The sequence below is a fragment of the Rhinoraja longicauda genome, chromosome 11 (assembly GCF_053455715.1).
Source record: "Rhinoraja longicauda isolate Sanriku21f chromosome 11, sRhiLon1.1, whole genome shotgun sequence".
Lineage (NCBI taxonomy): Eukaryota > Metazoa > Chordata > Chondrichthyes > Rajiformes > Arhynchobatidae > Rhinoraja > Rhinoraja longicauda.
This window is the reverse complement of record NC_135963.1, coordinates 54,773,659-54,792,302: the sequence shown is the minus strand read 5'-3', so window position 1 is coordinate 54,792,302 and position 18,644 is coordinate 54,773,659. Positions and strand designations below refer to the sequence as shown.

The 18,644-nt window shown below is 48.3% G+C and overlaps 1 protein-coding gene across 2 annotated transcripts in view; it reads left to right on the top strand.

Annotated features, from left to right (window-relative positions):
• Nucleotides 1-18,644, top strand: part of nos1apa (nitric oxide synthase 1 (neuronal) adaptor protein a) — a 293,742-nt gene that overhangs the window by 244,264 nt on the left and 30,834 nt on the right. For both annotated transcript variants that reach the window (XM_078407763.1, XM_078407764.1), the window contains exon 9: nucleotides 16,301-16,465. In XM_078407763.1, coding sequence (XP_078263889.1) covers nucleotides 16,301-16,465 — 165 coding nt within the window. The remainder of the gene's footprint in view (nucleotides 1-16,300; nucleotides 16,466-18,644) is intronic.

Genomic DNA, 18,644 nt, shown 5'->3' with positions numbered 1-18,644 from the left:
CGAGATACTGCTCACACACTTGTCAGTGTTCAGAAGCCACGGGATTTTATCTTCTGCTTTGCATTAATATCGAAGGGCCGAATGGCCTCCTCCTGCACCTATTGTCTATTGTCTGTCACCTGGGCCATGGTCAAAGTACAATTAGCTGGGAATGTTTACAGCAGTTCTGCTTTCCCATTGTTTAGCTCAGAGATACAGCGCAGAAAGAGGCCATTCGGCCCGCCGAGTCCACGCCGACCAGCAGTCACCCTGTACACTTGCGCTATCCGACACACTAGGAGGGACAATTTAGATACGCCAATTAACCTACAAACCTGCACTTCTTTGGAAAGTGGGAGGAAGCCAGAGCACCCGGAGAAAGCCCACGCGCTCACAGGGAGGAACGTGCGAACTCCACACACAGAGAGCAGCCGAGGTCCGGATCAAACCCGGGTCTCTGGCGCTATGTGGCAGCAACTCTAGTGGTGTGCCACTGTTATCAGACTTCTGAACGGCCCTTCCATACACTAGGGTACAATCCCAATTCTCCAACCTATCTGTGTAGGAAGGAACTGCAGATGCTGGTTTATAGACAATAGACAATAGACAATAGGTGCAGGAGTAGGCCATTCAGCCCTTCGAGCCAGCACCGCCATTCAATGCGATCATGGCTGATCATTCTCAATCAGTACCCCGTTCCTGCCTTCTCCCCATACCCCCTCACTCCGCTATCCTTAAGAGCTCTATCCAGCTCTCTCTTGAAAGCATCCAACGAACTGGCTTCCACTGCCTTCTGAGGCAGAGAATTCCACACCTTCACCACTCTCTGACTGAAAAAGTTCTTCCTCATCTCCGTTCTAAATGGCCTACCCCTTATTCTTAAACTGTGGCCTCTTGTTCTGGACTCCCCCAACATTGGGAACATGTTTCCTGCCTCTAATGTGTCCAATCCCCTAATTATCTTATATGTTTCAATAAGATCCCCCCTCATCCTTCTAAATTCCAGTGTATACAAGCCTAATTGCTCCAGCCTTTCAACATACGACAGTCCCGCCATTCCGGGAATTAACCTAGTGAACCTACGCTGCACGCCCTCAAACCGAAGATAGGCACAAAATGCAGGAGTAACTCAGCTGGACAGGCAGCATCTCTGGAGAGAAGGAACGGGTGACGTTTCTGGTCGAGACCCTTCTTCAGACCAACCTATCTCATTGCGGACATTGGAACTTGTCTCTGGAACTGTTAAGTCACAATGCTGAAAAGCTGTTTCTGCACTCTGATATCTCTCTTTGTTCTTCCCATACTTGTGTTTGGCTTGATTGTATTTGTAAATAGTATTGGAACATAGAACAGTCGGGAACAGGAAGTCGAGCCAGTGTACGTGTGATCGGTGGTCGGCGCAGACTCGGTGGGCCGAAGGGCCTGTTTCCACACTGCATCTCTAATCTAAACTAAACTAAGCTAAGCTAAACAGAGGGTGGCACTGTGGCGCAGCGGTAGAGTTGCTGCCTTACAGTGCTTGCAGCGCCAGAGTCCCGGGTTCGATCCCCGGTTAGGGTGCTGTCTGTGCGGAGTTTGTACGTTCTCTGCGTGGGATTTCTCCGAGATCTTCAGTTTCCTCCCACACTCCAAAGACGTACAGGATTGTTGCTTAATAAGCTTGGGTTTAAGTTTTAAGTCTTGGTATAAGTTTAAATTGTCCTGAGTGTGTGTAGAATAGTGTCAATGTGTGGGGATCGCTGGTCGGTGCGGACTCGGTGGGCCGAAGGGCCTGTTTCCGCACTCTATCTCTACACTAAGCTACACTAAACTAAACTAAAAGGAATAAGCTACTTGAAAAACACCCTTGATTACTTTGGCTGCTTTCCCATGGAAGTGTGGTGTAGATGGAGTCAATGTTAGGGAGTCTGGTCCTTGTGCTGGACTAGGCTACATCCACAACTCTCTGCAATGTCTTGCAGTGTCTTGGACTGAGCTGATCCCACTAGTTTCGTTAGCGTGATGCTGTAGAATTGCATGGGGTCTCTTCCTTGTGCTTGTGAATCTTTGCCATTTCTTTGACAATCTCGGAGCGAACCAGTGCAGGGAGAGCCTGCAACAGTCAGAATTCTGACCAGGGTGAATATTAGTTCTGGGTGAGTGCTTGCTTGTACACACAGTGCAAGTTTATTAGCCCATCAGTCTATTGTGCTTGTTTGAAAAGGTTTCATAAATCACTGTCACTCCAGTCCGGCACTGAGTGGGTTGCAGGGGCATTGAAGAATGACTGGAATGTTCCGTGATCAATGCCTGGGGGGATTTTTCCCGCACGAGGGTTCAGAGAGTCTGACCGCTAATCAAATGACAGACCAGCCTCTTGTAAGACCAGGACTTTTTAAGATTCGGTTTTAAAAGGGGAACCACTTTAACGAAGCCTTCTTTTTTTGGGGGGAAAAGAGGAATTGTTACCAAGATAGCTTCACATTGCCTCTTTTTTGTTTCACTGACTGATTTATTGGGTGGACGATGAGAAGCGATAAATACAGTGCATCCTGAGAAGAGCACGCACACAGAGTGCTGGGGGAACTCAGCGGGTCAGGCAACATCTCTGGAGTTCATGCATAGGTGGCGTTTCGGGTCGGGACCCTTCTTCAGGTTGATTGTAGTAAGTGGGGGAGGGGGAGGGGAATTTGGAAGAGAGGTTGGGGGAGGGACAAAGCCTGGTGAGTGATAGGTGGATAAAGGCGAGGGGGTGGGGGGTTGTATTGGGGGATGGGTAGACGAAGGCCAGAGATAGTTCTGTTTAGTTTAGAGACACAGCGTGGAAACAGGCCCCTTCCGACCACTGATTCCGTGCCTACCAGCGATCACTCATTCACTAGTTCGGTCCTACACGCTAAGGACAATTTACAGAAGCCAATTAACCTGCAAACACGCACGCCTGAGGGATGTGGGAGGATATGAAAGCTTGGGATAGCATCACACGAAAGCTGCACCAATTGGGGAGTCACCAGCAATTGCTTAGTTTAGTTTAGAGAGACAGTGCGGGAAACAGGCCCTTCGGCCCATCGAGTCCGCGACGGCCAGCGATCGATCCCCCGTACACTAGCACTATCCGACACACTAGGGAGGACAATTTGCAGAAGCCAATGAACCTAGAAACTGGCACACCTTTTTTTTTTGGAATGTGGGAGGAAACCGGTCACAAGGGAGAACGTACAAACTCAGCGCCGGTAGTCAGGATGGAACCTGGGTCTCTGGCGCTGTGAGGCAGCAACTCTACCGCTGTGCCACCGTGCCGCCCAAAGCTCTTTACTGTCAAGACAGAAACAGCAGTCTAGCTTGCATGTAGACAGTCCCGTTGAGTCACAGGCCCCACGGAGCAAATTGCCTTCATTTTCTTTCTAAATAATGATCAGCAAATTCCCACAGGGTTTTTCCTCAAAATTAAGCCCAGCTCATGCAAATTATCTGAACATTACCTCTGGGCATTTCGATTTGGCTCAATTTTAGTGTCATATTTTTTAAATAGATACCAGTGTTAGTCCCAGAATGCTTACTACCTTTGGGCAAATTTGATTAAAATACTTCATTATAAGGCGCAGTGACATTCGCCTGATGTCAGCTTTCTCATCTTGCAGCTCAACATTTCAGTGTAATAGGAACTCAGGCGTAGATAAACTTCCCCACAGGGGTTATGTCGGGGGAATGTCTCTCTAAATTAATAAGAGGACTTAGAGGGGTAGAGCTGCGGCCTCCCAGCTCCAGAGACCCGGGTTCCATCCTGACCTCGGGTGCTGTCTGTGTGGAGTTTGCATGTTCTCCCTGGGTTTTCTCAATTGGATTCTCTAAATAGTTAGTTGTCCCCAATGTGGAGGACAATGCCAATGTACAAGGTGATCACTGGTCAGTGTGGACTCGGTGGGCTGAAGGGCCCCTTTCCACACTGTATCTCTAAAGTGCTACACTAAACCAAAGTGTCTCCTGACGCAATTGCTTTACAGTGCGCTCTCGTGATTAAGGTCCTCTTTATAATGGATTTTGGTTAACTTTGTATATGAATAGTATAAGAAAATAACTGCAGATGCTGGTACAAATCGATTTATTCACAAAATGTTGGAGTAACTCAGCAAGTCAGGCAGCATCTCGGGAGAGAAGGAATGGGTGACGTTTCGGGTCGAGACCCTTGACACCCTTGGGTCTCGACCCGAAACATCACCCATTCCTTCTCTCCCGAGATGCTGCCTGACCTGCTGAGTTACTCCAGCATTTTGTATATGAATACACGCACTCAGAAGGCTGGCATGGCTGAGTGGCCACGCACTGCCAACAAAGAGTGGCACAGTCGCGCAGACGGGTAGAACCGCTGCCTCACAACGCCGGAAGCCCGTGTTCGATCCTGACCTCGAGTGCTGTCTGTGTGCGTGGAGTTTGCACGTTCTCCCTGCAACCTCATGGGTTTCCTCCGGGTGCTCCGGTTTCCTCCCACATCCCAAAGACGTGCGGGTTCGTAGGTTAATTGGCTTCTGTAAATTGCCCCTCATGCAGAGGGAGTGGATGAGAAGGTGTGATAACATAGAACTACAGTGAGTGGGTGGTCGATGGGTAGCATGGTCTCAGTGGGCCAAAGGGCCTGGGTCCATGTAGTACTTTGCAATCAAGTCAATCTAAAAGAAACAGGCCCTTTAGCCCTCTGAGTCCGCACTGAGCAAAACACAAAGTGTTTGACCCGGGTTGGATCCTGCGGGTGCTGTCTGTACGGAGTTTGCACGTTCTCCCTGTAACCACATGGGTTTTCACCGGGTGCTCCGATTTCCTTACACACTCCAAAGACGTGCAGGCTTGTCGGTTAATTGACTTCGGTAAAAGTGTAAATTGTCCCTAGTGTGTAGGATAGTGCTAGTGTACGGGGTGATCGCTGGTCGGCACGGGCTCGGTGGGCCTGTTTCCGCACTGTATCTCTAAAGGTGAATCCCCTTTAAAACTCATTCGTCTCAACTTAAACTGGTGCCCTCTTGTTTTTGTTGCCCGCAGCAGGGGAAAATGTCCAACACGAGTTGGTTTGATGGAATTAGACAATAGACAATAGTGCAGGAGGAGGCCATTTGGCCCTTCGAGCCAGCACCACCATTCAATGTGATCATGGCTGATCATTCTCAATCAGTACCCCGTTCCTGCCTTCTCCCCATACCCCCTGACTCCGCTATCCTTAAGAGCTCTATCTAGCTCTCTCGAATGCATTCAGAGAATTGGCCTCCACTGCCTTCTGAGGCAGAGAATTCCACAGATTCACAACTTTCTGACTTGTTGCTGTGCTGTCGGGATGGGCCACGTTTGCAGCTATTAGGACAAATGGCAAGGACACATTATGCAGCTCCAAGTGTTTACTGATGAGGACTGCAATTTTTTTCAACACAGCTCATTAAAATGGAGAATGCAGGGCATGTTAAAGAGTGCTCTCCCGAGTCAGTCAAGGACGTGCGCATAAGATTAGAGATAAGAAGGGAGTAGAGAGAGGCACGGTGGCGCAGCGGTAGTGTCGCTGCCTCACAGCGCCAGAGACCCGGGTTCGATCCTGACCACGGATGCTGTCCGTACGGAGTTCGTACGTTCACCCCGTGACCGCGTGGGTTTTCTCCGGGTCTTCCGGCTTCCTCCCACATCCCAACAACGTCCAACGCCCAAGGTCAGGATTGAATCCGGCTCCATCTTTTCAAAATTATTAATCAAAAATATTTATTCGAATATTAAAATAATGTACACAATGCAATAAAACAAAAAACAGAACCTACCACCACAATGCAAGACATACAACGTCTGAAGAAGGGTCTCGACAAGAAACGTCACCCATTCCTTCTCTCCAGAGACGCTGCCTGACCTGCTGAGTTACTCCACCATTTTGTGATACCTTCAACTATTATATAACTATCTCACACTCCTTGCCAAGGATGCACTCCCCCCCCCAGTGGTAACCCGGCTCCATGGCGTTGTGAAGCAACAGTTCTTCCAGCTGCCTTACAGGCAGTCAGGATGTTGAGGGAGGGGATTCCAAACTAGATTTAGCATAAACAATATATAGCTTCAGGAGGCAGAGTAATTGAATGTGAAGATTGCTGATGCACCAGAAAAGGGCAAGAAATCGCAGGAGAGGCTCGGTGGGAGATGGGCCAAGTGGGATGAGATCGACAAAGAGGACTGGTATTTGGCCCATTTGCTCCCTGCTGATTCCCTGGGTCACACCATTCCCCCCTCAGGAACAGCTTTGTCCCTTCTGTTATCAGAAATTGCGGAGAATTGTAGACATGGCCCAGACCATCACACAAACCAGCCTCCCTTCCATTGACTCCATCTACACTCCAGGTTGCCTCGGCAAGGCCACCAGCATAATCAAGGACCAGTCTCACCCCGGTCACTCCCTCTTCTCCCCTCTCCCATCAGGCAAGAGGTACAAAAGTGTGAAAACGCACACCTCCAGATTCAGGGACAGTTTCTTCCGATCTGTTATCAGGCAACTGAACCGTCCTCTCACCAACTAGAGAGCGGTCCTGACCTCCCATCTACCTCATTGGAGACCCTCGGACTGTCTTTAATTGGACTTTATCTTACCTTACACTACACGTTATTTCCTCCATCCTGTATCTGTACTCTGCGAATAGGTTGATTGTAATGTCTGGTTAGCACGCAACCTCGGTACACGTTACAATAAACTAATCTAGACTGCTCCATCGATAAACACAAAATGCTGAAGTAACTCAGTGGGACAGGCAGCATCTCTGGAGAAAAGGAACGGGTGATGTTTAGGGTCGAGACCCTTCTTCATGTTCTTCACCCGAGAGGTTTGCGACCCTAAATGTCACCCTTTTACCCGGAGATGGGAGCAGGGAGCAAATGGGCCAAATATCATTCCTCTTTGTCGATCTCATCCCACTTGGCCCATCTCCCACCGAGCCTCTCCTGCGATTTCTTGCCCTTTTCTGGTGCATCAGCGATCTTCACATTCAATTACTCTGCCTCCTGAAGCTATATATTGTTTATGCCAAATCTAGTTTGGAATTCCCTCCCTCAACATCGTAACTGCCTGTGAGGCAGCTGGAAGAACTGTTGCTTCACAACGCCATGGAGCCGGGTTACCACTGGGGGGGGGGGGGGGGGGGAGTGCATCCTTGGCAAGGTGTGTGAGATAGTTGTATAATAGTTGAAGGTATCACAAAATGCTGGAGTAACTCAGCAGGTCAGGCAGCATCTCTGGAGAGAAGGAATGGGCGACGTTTTGAGTCGAGACCCTTCTTCAAACTCTTCAGACGTTGTTTGTCTTGCGTTATGGTGCTAGGTTCTGTTTTTGTTTTATTGCATTGTGCATATCATTTTAATATCCGAATAAATATTTTTCCCTTTTGCTGCCTGTCCCGCTGAGTTACACCAGCGTTTTGTGTCTATCTTTGGTGTCAACAGGCATCTGCAGTTCCTTCTCACACATAAGCTACACCATCTCCTGCCTTCACCTACCAAACCCGTCGGTTTACAGAGAAAGGTCTCAGCTTTAAGGAAGTTTCCCCGCTTCCACCGACTGTAATGTGAAGTTCTTCCAATAATATAAAGGCTAAATAGGTTCCAGTTAATTAAACTGCAGCTGGGAACGATATTTATAGAGGCTCAGTTCAGTGGCCACTGTGGAGTTTAATCAGATCCACATGACTGTGTGATTTACACCTCGGTCGGTCTGTCGATGGTCTCTTTTATTATTTTGTTGCTTCGCTCCACGTGAGCCTCCTCCTGCAGACCCGCTCCTCTCGCACAGCAATGCAGCGCCTGCGGCAACAATGCAGGAGTGACCGCGCATTCTTCTTTTTCAGTTTAGTCTTTTTAGTTTCGTTTAGAGATACAGCGCGGAAACAGGCCCTTCGGCCCACCGACCGCTGATCACCCTTACACTAGCGAAGGTATTTATTCACAAAATGCTGGAGTAACTCAGCAGGTCAGGCAGCATCTCGGGAGAGAAGGAATGGGCGACGTTTCGGGTCGAGACCCTTCTTCAGACTGATGTCAGGGGGGGCGGGACAAAGGAAGGATATAGGTGGAGACAGGAAGATAGAGGGAGATCTGGGAAGGAGGAGGGGAAGAGAGGGACAGAGGAACTATCTAAAGTTGGAGAAGTCAATGTTCATACCGCTGGGCTGCAAACTGCCCAAGCGAAATATGAGGTGCTGTTCTTCCAATTTCCGGTGGGCCTCACTATGGCACTGGAGGAGGACCATAACAGAAAATACCTTCGATTTGTACCAGCATCTGCAGTTATTTTCTTACATTTTCTTACCTTTTCTGTTCGTTTACTTCTTACCTTTTCTGTTCGTTTACTTATTTATTTATTTATTTATTTATTCTATGTTTTAGTAAACCCTGTAAAGCGTCTTTGAGTGTTTAGAAAAGCGCTATACAAATGTAATGCATTATTATTATTATTATTATTATTATTAGCGAAGGTATTTATTCACAAAATGCTGGAGTAACTCAGCAGGTCAGGCAGCATCTCGGGAAAGAAGGAATGGGCGACGTTTCGGGTCGAGACCCTTGTTCAGACTAGCGCTATCCTACACACACCAGGGACCAATTTACAATTTTAACTAAAGCCAAATCAACCTACAAACCTGCGTGTCTTTGGAGTGTGGGAGGAAACCGGAGCACCCGGAGAAAACCCACGCAGGTCACGGGGAGAACGCACAAACTCCGTAAAGACAGCACCCGTAGTCAGGATCGAACCCGGGTCTCTGGCGCTGTAAGGCTGCAACTCTACCGCTGCGCCACCGTTCTTAAATCGGTAAATTGAATACCTGGTTAATAATCTTTTGTTGCAGCTTCCACAGACAGTATTTACTCAGCCTCTGCATTCATTTTGCAGGTTGCTAACTGTGTCTGGGGCTTTATCCTGTTGTGTTGTACTTTCACACATTCTGAATAGGAGGAGGATCGGACTGGTTTGCTCAGAATCAATAAGAGTATGTTATGTGGCATAATTCAGTGCAATCTGAACCACAGAGTCATTTTCCATCCCTTTTGTTCGAACGTACAAAGCAACCACTGCCTTCTTCTTTGATATGAAGTGTGGAACAATGACCATTGTAAGACTGCATTTGACACAAAACCTCCAATGTCATTGTGTGCAACTTGAGCCTTGAAACTCTGGTGTTTATCCAATGTAGTGGGGTTTTTTTTTAATTGCATAGTGTCTTGTAACTATTATTGGAACACTGATTATTGAGCTAAATAGCATAATCCTGCACTTCAGTGACTTTTAATCCCATGCTTTCTATCTGGGGAAGCACACTCACTGGGAGATTGTCTTCAGAAAGGATTAAGAATTGATGGGAACTTCAGTCTTGCAACGAAAAATAATTAGTTGAATCCTTGAGATGTGTAAATGGAACATCTGTGGCGCTCAATAGGAAGACTGCAATTATCAAGAGGTTCAGAGAAAACACTCGAGGAATGAACGAGAAATGTAAACACATTTAAATCTGGGGAAACGCTACACCTATGCCAATGAGACACAGAGTGCTGGAGGGACCCAGCGGGTCGGGCAGCATCTGTGGAGGGAATGGACGGGGGGACTCATCGGGTAAGGACCCTTCTTCAGACTGATGGCGGTAGAGTTGTTGCCTCACATCGCCAGAGACCCGGGTTCGATCCTGACCACGGTCGCTGTCTATAAGGGGTTTGTAGGTTCTCCCGGTGACCGTGTGGGTTTTCTCCGGGTGCTCCGGTTTCCTTGCGCACTCCAAAGACGTACAGGTTTTGTAGGTTAATTGGCTTTGGTAAAAAAAAAAGTTGTAAATTGTCCCTCGGGTGCAGGATAGGACTAGTGTACGGGGGTGATCACGGGTCGGTGCGGACCCGGTGGGCCGAAGGGCCTGTTTCCTCGCTGTATCTCTAAGGTCCAAATGAAAAGGCATTTAAATCTGGATAAATGGTAAGCGCAGGTCAACGAAATACAAAGTGCAGGAGGAACTCAGCGAGGCAGCCAGCATCCGTGGAGGGAGTGGACAGGGGGCATTTCGGGTCGGGACCCTTCTTCAGACTGATGGCAGGCAGTAGGAGGCAGAAAGCTGGAAAGAGGAGGCAGTGGGACAAAGCCTGGCAAGCAATAGGTGGATACAGGTGAAGGGGGTATGAATGGCAGATGGGTGGGCAAAGGCTCAAGATGTATAGGAGACAAAAGGCTGTCAGATGAAGAGAGAAGTGGAGGAGTGATACGTTCGGGGCAACACGGAGGCACAGCGGTAGAGTTGCTGCCTTGCAGGGCAAGAGACCCGGGTTCAATCCTGACTACGGGTGCGGTCTGTACTGGGTTTGTACGTTCTCCCTGTGACCATAGGAAAAGGGGACGTACAACGAGATCTGGGTGTCCTAGTGCATCAGCCACTGAAAGGAAACATGCAGGTACAGCAGGCAGTGAAGAAAGCCAATGGAATGTTGGCCTTCATAACAAGAGGAGTTGAGTATAGGAGCAAAGAGGTCCTTCTGCAGTTGTACAGGGCCCTAGTGAGACCGCACCTGGAGTACTGTGGGCAGTTATCGTCTCCTAATTTGAGGAAGGATATTCTTGCTATGGAGGGCGTGCAGCGTAGGTTTACTAGGTTAATTCCCGGAATGGCGGGACTGTCATATGTTGAAAGACTGGAGCGACTGGGCTCGTATACACTGGAATTTAGAAGGATGAGAGGGGATCTTATTGAAACATATAAGATTATTAAGGAGTTGGACACGTTAGAGGCAGGAAACATGTTCCCAATGTTGGGGGAGTCCAGAACATGAGTCACAGTTTAAGAATAAGGGGTAGGCCATTTAGAACGGAGATGAGGAAAAACCTTTTTCACTCAGAGTTGTAAATCTGTGGAATTCTCTGCCTCAGAAGGCAGTGGAGGCCAATTCTTTGATGCTTTCAAGAGAGAGTTAGATAGAGCTCTTAATGATAGCAGAGTCAGGGAGAGGGCAGGAATGGGGTACTGATTGTAAGTGATCAGCCATGATCACAATGAATGGCAGTGCTGGCTCGAAGGGCCGAATGGCCTACTCCTGCACCTATTGTCTATTGTCTATTGTCCTCCCACATCCCAAATTATAAAAGGACTGGGCAAGCTAGATGCAGGAAAAATGTTCCCAATGTTGGGGGAGTCCAGAACCAGGGGCCACAGTCAAAGAATAAAGGGGAGGCTATTTAAAACTGTGGTGAGAAGAAACTTTTTCACCCAGAGACTTGTGAATTTGTGGAATTCTCTGCCACAGAGGGCAGTGGAGGCCAATTCACTGGATGAATTTAAAAGAGAGTTAGATAGAGCACTAGGGGCTAGTGGAATCAAGGGATATGGGGAGAAGGGTTACTGATAGTGGATGATCAGCCATGACCACAATGAATGGCGGTGCTGGCTCAAAGGGCTGAATGGCCCCCTCCTGCACCTATTTTCTATGTTTCTATATTTCTATCCCAAAGGCGTGCAAGTCTGTAGGTTAATTGGCTTCGGGAAAAATTGTGAATTGCTCCGAATGAGCAGTACAGTGCGAGTATACGGGGTGATTGCTTCATTAATCAGTGCGGTCTTGGTGGGCCAAAGGGCTTGTTTCTGCACTGTACCTCTAAACTAAACTTAGACGAAGGGATTAAAAGTACCATTAGCAAATTTGCAGATGATACTAAGCTGGGGGGTAGTGTGAATTGTGAGGAAGATGCAATAAGGCTGCAGGGTGACTTGGACAGGTTGTGTGAGTGGGCGGATACATGGCAGATGCAGTTTAATGTAGATAAGTGTGAGGTTATTCACTTTGGAAGTAAGAATAGCAAAGGCAGATTATTATCTGAATGGTGTCAAGTTAGGAGGAGGGGGAGTTCAACGAAATCTGGGTGTCCTAGTGCATCAGTCAATGAAAGGAAGCATGCAGGTGCAGCAGGCAGTGAAGAAAGCCAATGGAATGTTGGCCTTCGTAACAAGAGGAGTTGAGTATAGGAGCAAAGAGGTCCTTCTACAGTTGTACCGGGCCCTGGTGAGACCGCACCTGGAGTACTGTGTGCAGTTTTGGTCTCCAAATTTGAGGAAGGATATTCTTGCTATGGAAGGCGTGCAGCGTAGGTTCACTAGGTTAATTCCCGGAATGGCGGGACTGTCGTATGTTGAAAGGCTGGAGCGATTGGGCTTGTATACACTGGAATTTAGAAGGATGAGGGGGTATCTTATTGAAACATATAAGATAATTGGGGGATTGGACACATTAGAGGCAGGAAACATGTTCCCAATGTTGGGGGAGTCCAGAACAAGGGGCCACAGTTTAAGAATAAGGGGTAGGCCATTTAGAACGGAGATGAGGAAGAACTTTTTCAGTCAGAGAGTGGTGAAGGTGTGGAATTCTCTGCCTCAGAAGGCAGTGGAGGCCAGTTCGTTGGATGCTTTCAAGAGAGAGCTGGATAGAGCTCTTAAGGAAAGCGGAGTGAGGGGGTATGGGGAGAAGGCAGGAACGGGGTACTGATTGAGAGTGATCAGCCATGATTGCATTGAATGGCGATGCTGGCTCGAAGGGCTGAATGGCCTACTCCTGCACCTATTGTCTATTGTCTATTGTCTAAAATAATGTAAAGTCAGATGGTGTGATAGCCTATCTTAGGGCAAAAATGGAACCAAATTAGTGTCAGTGCCAGGCCATGGTTATGGAGTTTTTCTTGAATGGAGTATTTTCTGTCGGACTCTGTGAACACTTGTTAAATGCTTGGCACAGCTTGGCACCTCTGCTAGAGCCGCTGCCTCACAGCGCCAGAGACCTGGGTTCCATCCTGACCTCGGGTGCTGTCTGTGTGGAGTGTGCATGCTCTCCCCGTGACCGCGTGGGTTTCGGCCAGGTGCTCCGGTTTCCACCCACGCCCCAAAGAAGAAGTGTGGCTTTGTCGGTTAATGGGCCCTCTGTAATCAAAATGTTCCCTACTGCACAGTGAGTAGTTGCAAAATTGATTTCACAAAATGCTGGAGTAACTCAGCAGGTCATGCAGCATCTCAGGAGAGAAGGAATGGGTGACGTTTCGGGTCGAGACCCTTCTTCAGTCCGAAGAAGGGTCTCGACCCGAAACGTCACCCATTCCTTCTCTCCTGAGATGCTGCCTGACCTGCTGAGTTACTCCAAAATTTTGTGAAATAAATACCTTCGATTTGTACCAGCATCTGCAGTTATTTTCTTACACTACCAGTTGCAAAATTGAGATAACATAGAGACTCAAGGAACTGCAGATGCTGGAGTGTTGACTATAGCACAAAGCGCTGGAGGAACTAGCTCTCATGTAGAACTAGTGAGAACAGGTTTGGTATGGACAGTGGGCCAAAGAACCTGTTTCCAAGTTCAGTCCAATTCAAATATCAATTTATTGCAATAATTTAATAATTGATATTCTGTCTGAGTTCACGAGCAGAACAAATGTAAAAGCAATGTAGGGGCAACAATATGTTGAAGACTATAAATTACATTTAGTGGGATAATAGAGAACAAATGCTTAATAGGTTTCGAATCATAATGAAAGGCAACAGAGTGAAGTTTTGGTGCTGCTCATTAAATAATCACCCATTAGAATTGTCATTCGCAGTTTCTAGACTTAAATCAGAAGCACAACAGCATTTCTTCTGAGAAGTAATTGTCTTATCAGGCGGTGCTGGCTCGAAGGGCTGAATGGCCTACTCCTGCACCTATTGTCTATTGTCTATTGTTTATAAGACCCACATGACGGACGGCACAATGTCGCAGCGGGTAGAGTCGCTGCCTCACAGCACCAGAGACTGGGGTTTGATCCTGACCTGGGTGTCATGGTGCACCATTCATTGAAAGTAGGCATGCAGGTGCAGCAGGCAGTGAAGAAAGCGAATGGTATGTTGGCATTCATAGCGAGGGGATTTGAGTATAGGAGCATGGAGGTTCTGCTGCAGTTGTACAGGGCATTGGTGAGACCACACCTGGAGTATTGCGTACAGTTTTGGTCTCCTAATCTGAGGAAAGACATTCTTGCCATAGAGGGAGTACAGAGAAGGTTCACCAGATTGATTCCTGGGATGGCAGGACTTTCATATGAAGAAAGACTGGATAGACTGGGCTTGTACTCGCTGGAATTTAGAAGATTGAGGGGGGATCTTATAGAAACTTACAAAATTCTTAAGGGGTTGGACAGGCTAGATGCAGGAAGATTGTTCTCGATGTTGGGGAAGTCCAGAACAAGGGGTCACAGTTTAAGGTTAAGGGGGAAGTCTTTTAGGACCGAGATGAGAAAGCTTTTTTTCACACAGAGAATGGTGAATCTGTGGAATTCTCTGCCACAGAAGGTAGTTGAGGCCAGTTCATTGGCTATATTTAAGAGGGAGTTGGATGTGGCCCTTGTGGCTAAAGGGATCAGGGGGTATGGAGAGAAGGCAGGTACGGGATACTGAGTTGGATGATCAGCCATGATCATATTGAATGGCGGTGCAGGCTCGAAGGGCCGAATGGCCTACCCCTGCACCTATTTTCTATGTTTCTATGTTTCTATGCTGTCTGTACGGAGTTTGTACATTTTCCCTGTGACCGCGGTCTGGAAGCACCACACGTCAGACAGCACCTACGGCCAGGATCGGACCCGGGATCTCTGGCGCTGTGAGGTAGCAGCTCTACCCGCTGCACCGCCGTGTCGCCCAATGTTCACCTTCACACCAAGCTGACTTCTTGCAGCCGAACCGGTCGGCACGGTGGCGCAGCTGCAGAGTTGCCGCCTTACAGCGAGTGCAGCGCCGGAAACTCAGGTTCGATCCTGACTACGGGCGCCGTCTGTACGGAGTTTGTACGTTCTCCCCGTGACCTGCGTGGGTTTTCTCCGAGATCTTCGGTTTCCTCCCACACTCCAAAGACGTTACAGGTATGTAGGTTAATTGACTGGGCAAATGTAAAAATTGTCCCTAGTGGGTGTAGGATAGTGTTAGTGTGCGGGGATCGCTGGGCGGCGCGGACCCGGTGGGCCGAAGGGCCTGTTTCCGCGCTGTATCTCTAAATCTAAAACTTAACGATTGTTTTAATACTTGTTGCAATAATTAACGATTGTTTTAATACTAGTAACAACATGAAATTAAGCCCCAATATACACAATTGTATCCGTGTGTCCTGTGCTTTTTGTTGTCTACTGCCGGACCCTGACGTGAGAGGACGCTGGCGCTGTTTGTTGGCCGCTTCTCCGTCAGGATAGTTTGTCTGTTTGTTTTTATGTTATGACTGTTTTTGTAAAGCGCTTTGAGCACCTGGTAAAGCGCTACATAAAATAAATGCTTATTATTATTATTATTATAATATGTTCAACAATTAAATTGAACATTGAAATGAAGGACCAAATGCTCATAAGTTCATAAGTTATAGGAGCAGAATTAGGCCATTTGGCCCATCCAGTCTACTCTGCCATTCAATCATGGCTGATTTGTCCCTCTCAACCCCATTCTCCTGCCTTCTCCCCATAACCTTGGACTCCTGTCTTTTACATGCTGTTATAGTCCTTGGCACAACTACCTCCTCTGGCAGCTCGTTACATACACCCACCACCCTTTGTGTGAAAAGGTACCTGCCTATTAAATCTTTTCCCTTCAATTTAAAGTGTTTCAAAATGGGGACAATTTCACCAAATGAATGGTTAATCGTGATCAGAGTGTAATATTCCATGTTTATTTATTTTTGAGTCTAGTTTTAGTTTAGAGATACCATGCGGAATCAGGCCCTTCAATCCACCGGGTCCGCTCCAATCAGTGCTCCCCGTACACTAGCACTATCCTGCACACTAGGGAACATTTACATTTTTATCAAAGCCAATTGACCTACAAACCTGCACGTCTTTGGAATGTGGAAGGAAACCGGGGCACCCGGAGAAAACCCACGCGGTCACAGGGAGAACGTACAAACTCCGCACAGACAGCACCCGCAGTCAGGATCGAACCCGGGTCTCTGGCGCTGTGAGGCAGCAACTCTACCGCTACGCCACTGCCTGGCCTGTTCTTCTGTCAGTGAATCGAATACCTGGTGAACAATCTACTGTGGCAGCTTTCGTGGTATTCACCCAGCCTCTGTATTCATTTAGTCTGAAGAAGGGTCTCGACCCCTAAACGTCACCCGTTCCTTCTCTCCAGAGATGCTGCCTGTCCCGCTGAGTTACTCCAGCGTGTTGTGTATTCATTTTGCAAGTTGCTAGTGGTGTCAGGACATCACCGTGTCCACACTACCTCACTACCGCTGCGCCACCGTGCCACCGCTATTCCATGGATTCATCCCCCTCCCTTTACCCAGGCCTCTCACGCCACCTCCCGCTCTCTTCCAGCTCCGGGACAGCAGCCCGAGTATCCTGATGGCCGTACCCAAGATGCTGCTGCCCTCGTCTGGTCACCTGCCCCTGGGTACGCCGCTCTCTGCCCACCACCAGCTCCAGCTGCTCCAGCAGCAGCTCCAGCAGCAGCACCAGCAGACCCAGGTGGCTGTGGCCCAGGTAAGCAAGAGAACGCACACACTCCCCCTCCCTCCCTCCCTCCCTCCCTCCCTCCCTCCCTCCCTCCCTCCCTCCCTCCCTCCCTCCCTCCCTCCCTCCCTCCCTCCCTCCCTCCCTCCCTCCCTCCCTCCCTCCCTCCCTCCCTCCCTCCCTCCCTCCCTCCCTCCCTCCCTCCCTCCCTCCCTCCCTCCCTCCCTCCCTACCTCCCTCCCTCCCTCCCTACCTCCCTCTTTCCCTCCCTCCCTCCCTCTTTCCCTCCCTCCCTCCCTCCCTCCCTCCCTCCCTCCCTCCCTCCCTCTTTCCCTCCCTCCCTCCCTCTTTCCCTCCCTCCCTCCCTCCCTCCCTCCCTTCCTCCCTCCCTCCCTTCCTCCCTCCATCCTCCCTCCCTCCCTCCATCCCTCCCTCTGTCACAGTCAGACAGCGCGGAAACAGGCCCCTCGGCCCAACTCCACCATGCCGACCAAGATGGCCCATCTACGCCATGAAACTGACTGAAACTGAAACTGAAAAGTGTGCTGTTTGACTCTACAAGTCTATAACTGCAATAAACTAACGTGACCATAAACAAAACTGAAAATGCTAATCCCACCTGCCAGCATTTTCCCCTGCAAACCTTTCCTATCTGAGCTAGCCCCAGTTGCCAACATTTGGCCTCAACTGTCAGAGTATTGAGTATAGACGTTGGGAGGTGATGTTGCAGCTTCAGTTGGATAAGACGTTGGTGAGGCTGCATTTGGAGTATTGTGTTCAGTTCTGGCCACCATGCGATAGGAAAGATGTTGTTAAATTGGGAAGGGGAATGAGAAGATTTATGAGGAAGTTGCCTGGACTCGAGGGTCTGGGCTATAGGGAGAGGTTGAGTAGGCTGGGACTCTAGGAGCGCAGGAAGATGCAGGGTGATCATATGCTGGTGTATGAAATCATGAGAGGAATAGATCGGGTTGACGCACGGTCTCATGCCCAGAGTAGGGGAATCGAGAATCAGAGGGTATAGGTTTAATGATTTTATAGGAATCTGAGGGGTACATTTTTCATGCAAAGGCTCTTAGGTGTATGGAACGAGCTGCCAGAGGAGGTTGGTGAGGCAGGTACTTTCGCAACGTTTAAGAAGCAGTTAGACAGGTATATGGATAGGACAGGTTTAGAGGGATATGGGCCAAATGCAGGCAAGTGGAACTAGTGTAGGTGGAGCATGTTGCTTGTGTTGTGGACCTGTTTCCACGCCCTATGACTCTGACTCTGAGGGTTCTAACCCTCCTTCAGACCTACTTTTACCTTTGCCAATTGTAAAGGATGAATGTTTTTTTTAAAAATTTGTTCAAAGCTTTCACTTGTCTCACCTCAGATTTCTGCCAAGATGGTTATTGTGTGGTTAAACTATTTCCAACATCTTCCTGCTCTCATTTATCCAAGAGGTTTTGCATTGAAGGATTGTATTTGTGGTGTTATTACACGCATTTGGTCCTCGGCTTGTGAGCTAGCTTTAATGACGCTTAAATTAAGGTAAAAGACACAAAGCCAGTTACCATAGAAAGCCAGTCACACGAAACATTGCATTTGTAAAGGTCGTAGTCCGGATGTGAAATATTCTGTTCCTGGCCTTTCATTCAGTGGCTTTTTTTTTGCAGTTTTCCCGCTGCTGTCTAAATTGCTTCCTCTCTCCAGAGACTTGTCGAACGTCAAGAATGTAGAAACGAGGAACTGGAGATGCTGTTTATTGACATGAGATCCTGTTTTTAAAAAAAAACTGAGACTGGAATTTGATACAGAGAAATGTGAGGTGTTGCATTTTAGGACCGATAACATGGCCAGAATCTACACAGTGAACGGTAGGAGTGTTGTGGAGCAGTGGGATCTAGGAGTATAGGTACATAATTCGTTGAAGGTGGCATGACAGGTAGATCGGGTGGTCAAAAAGGCTTTAGGCGCATTGGTCTTCATCAGTCAGAGCATTGAGTATAGAAGTTGGGAGGTCATGTTGCAGTTGTATAAGACATTGGTGAGGCTGAATTGAGAGTAGTTTTGAGCACCATGTTGCAGGAAAGATGTTGTCAAGCTGGGAAGGGTGCAGAGAAGATTTACGAGGATGTTGCCGGGACTCGAGGGCCTGAGCTATAGAGAGAGGTTGAGCAGGCTAGGACTCTATTCCTTGGAGCGCAGGAGCATGAGGGATGATCTT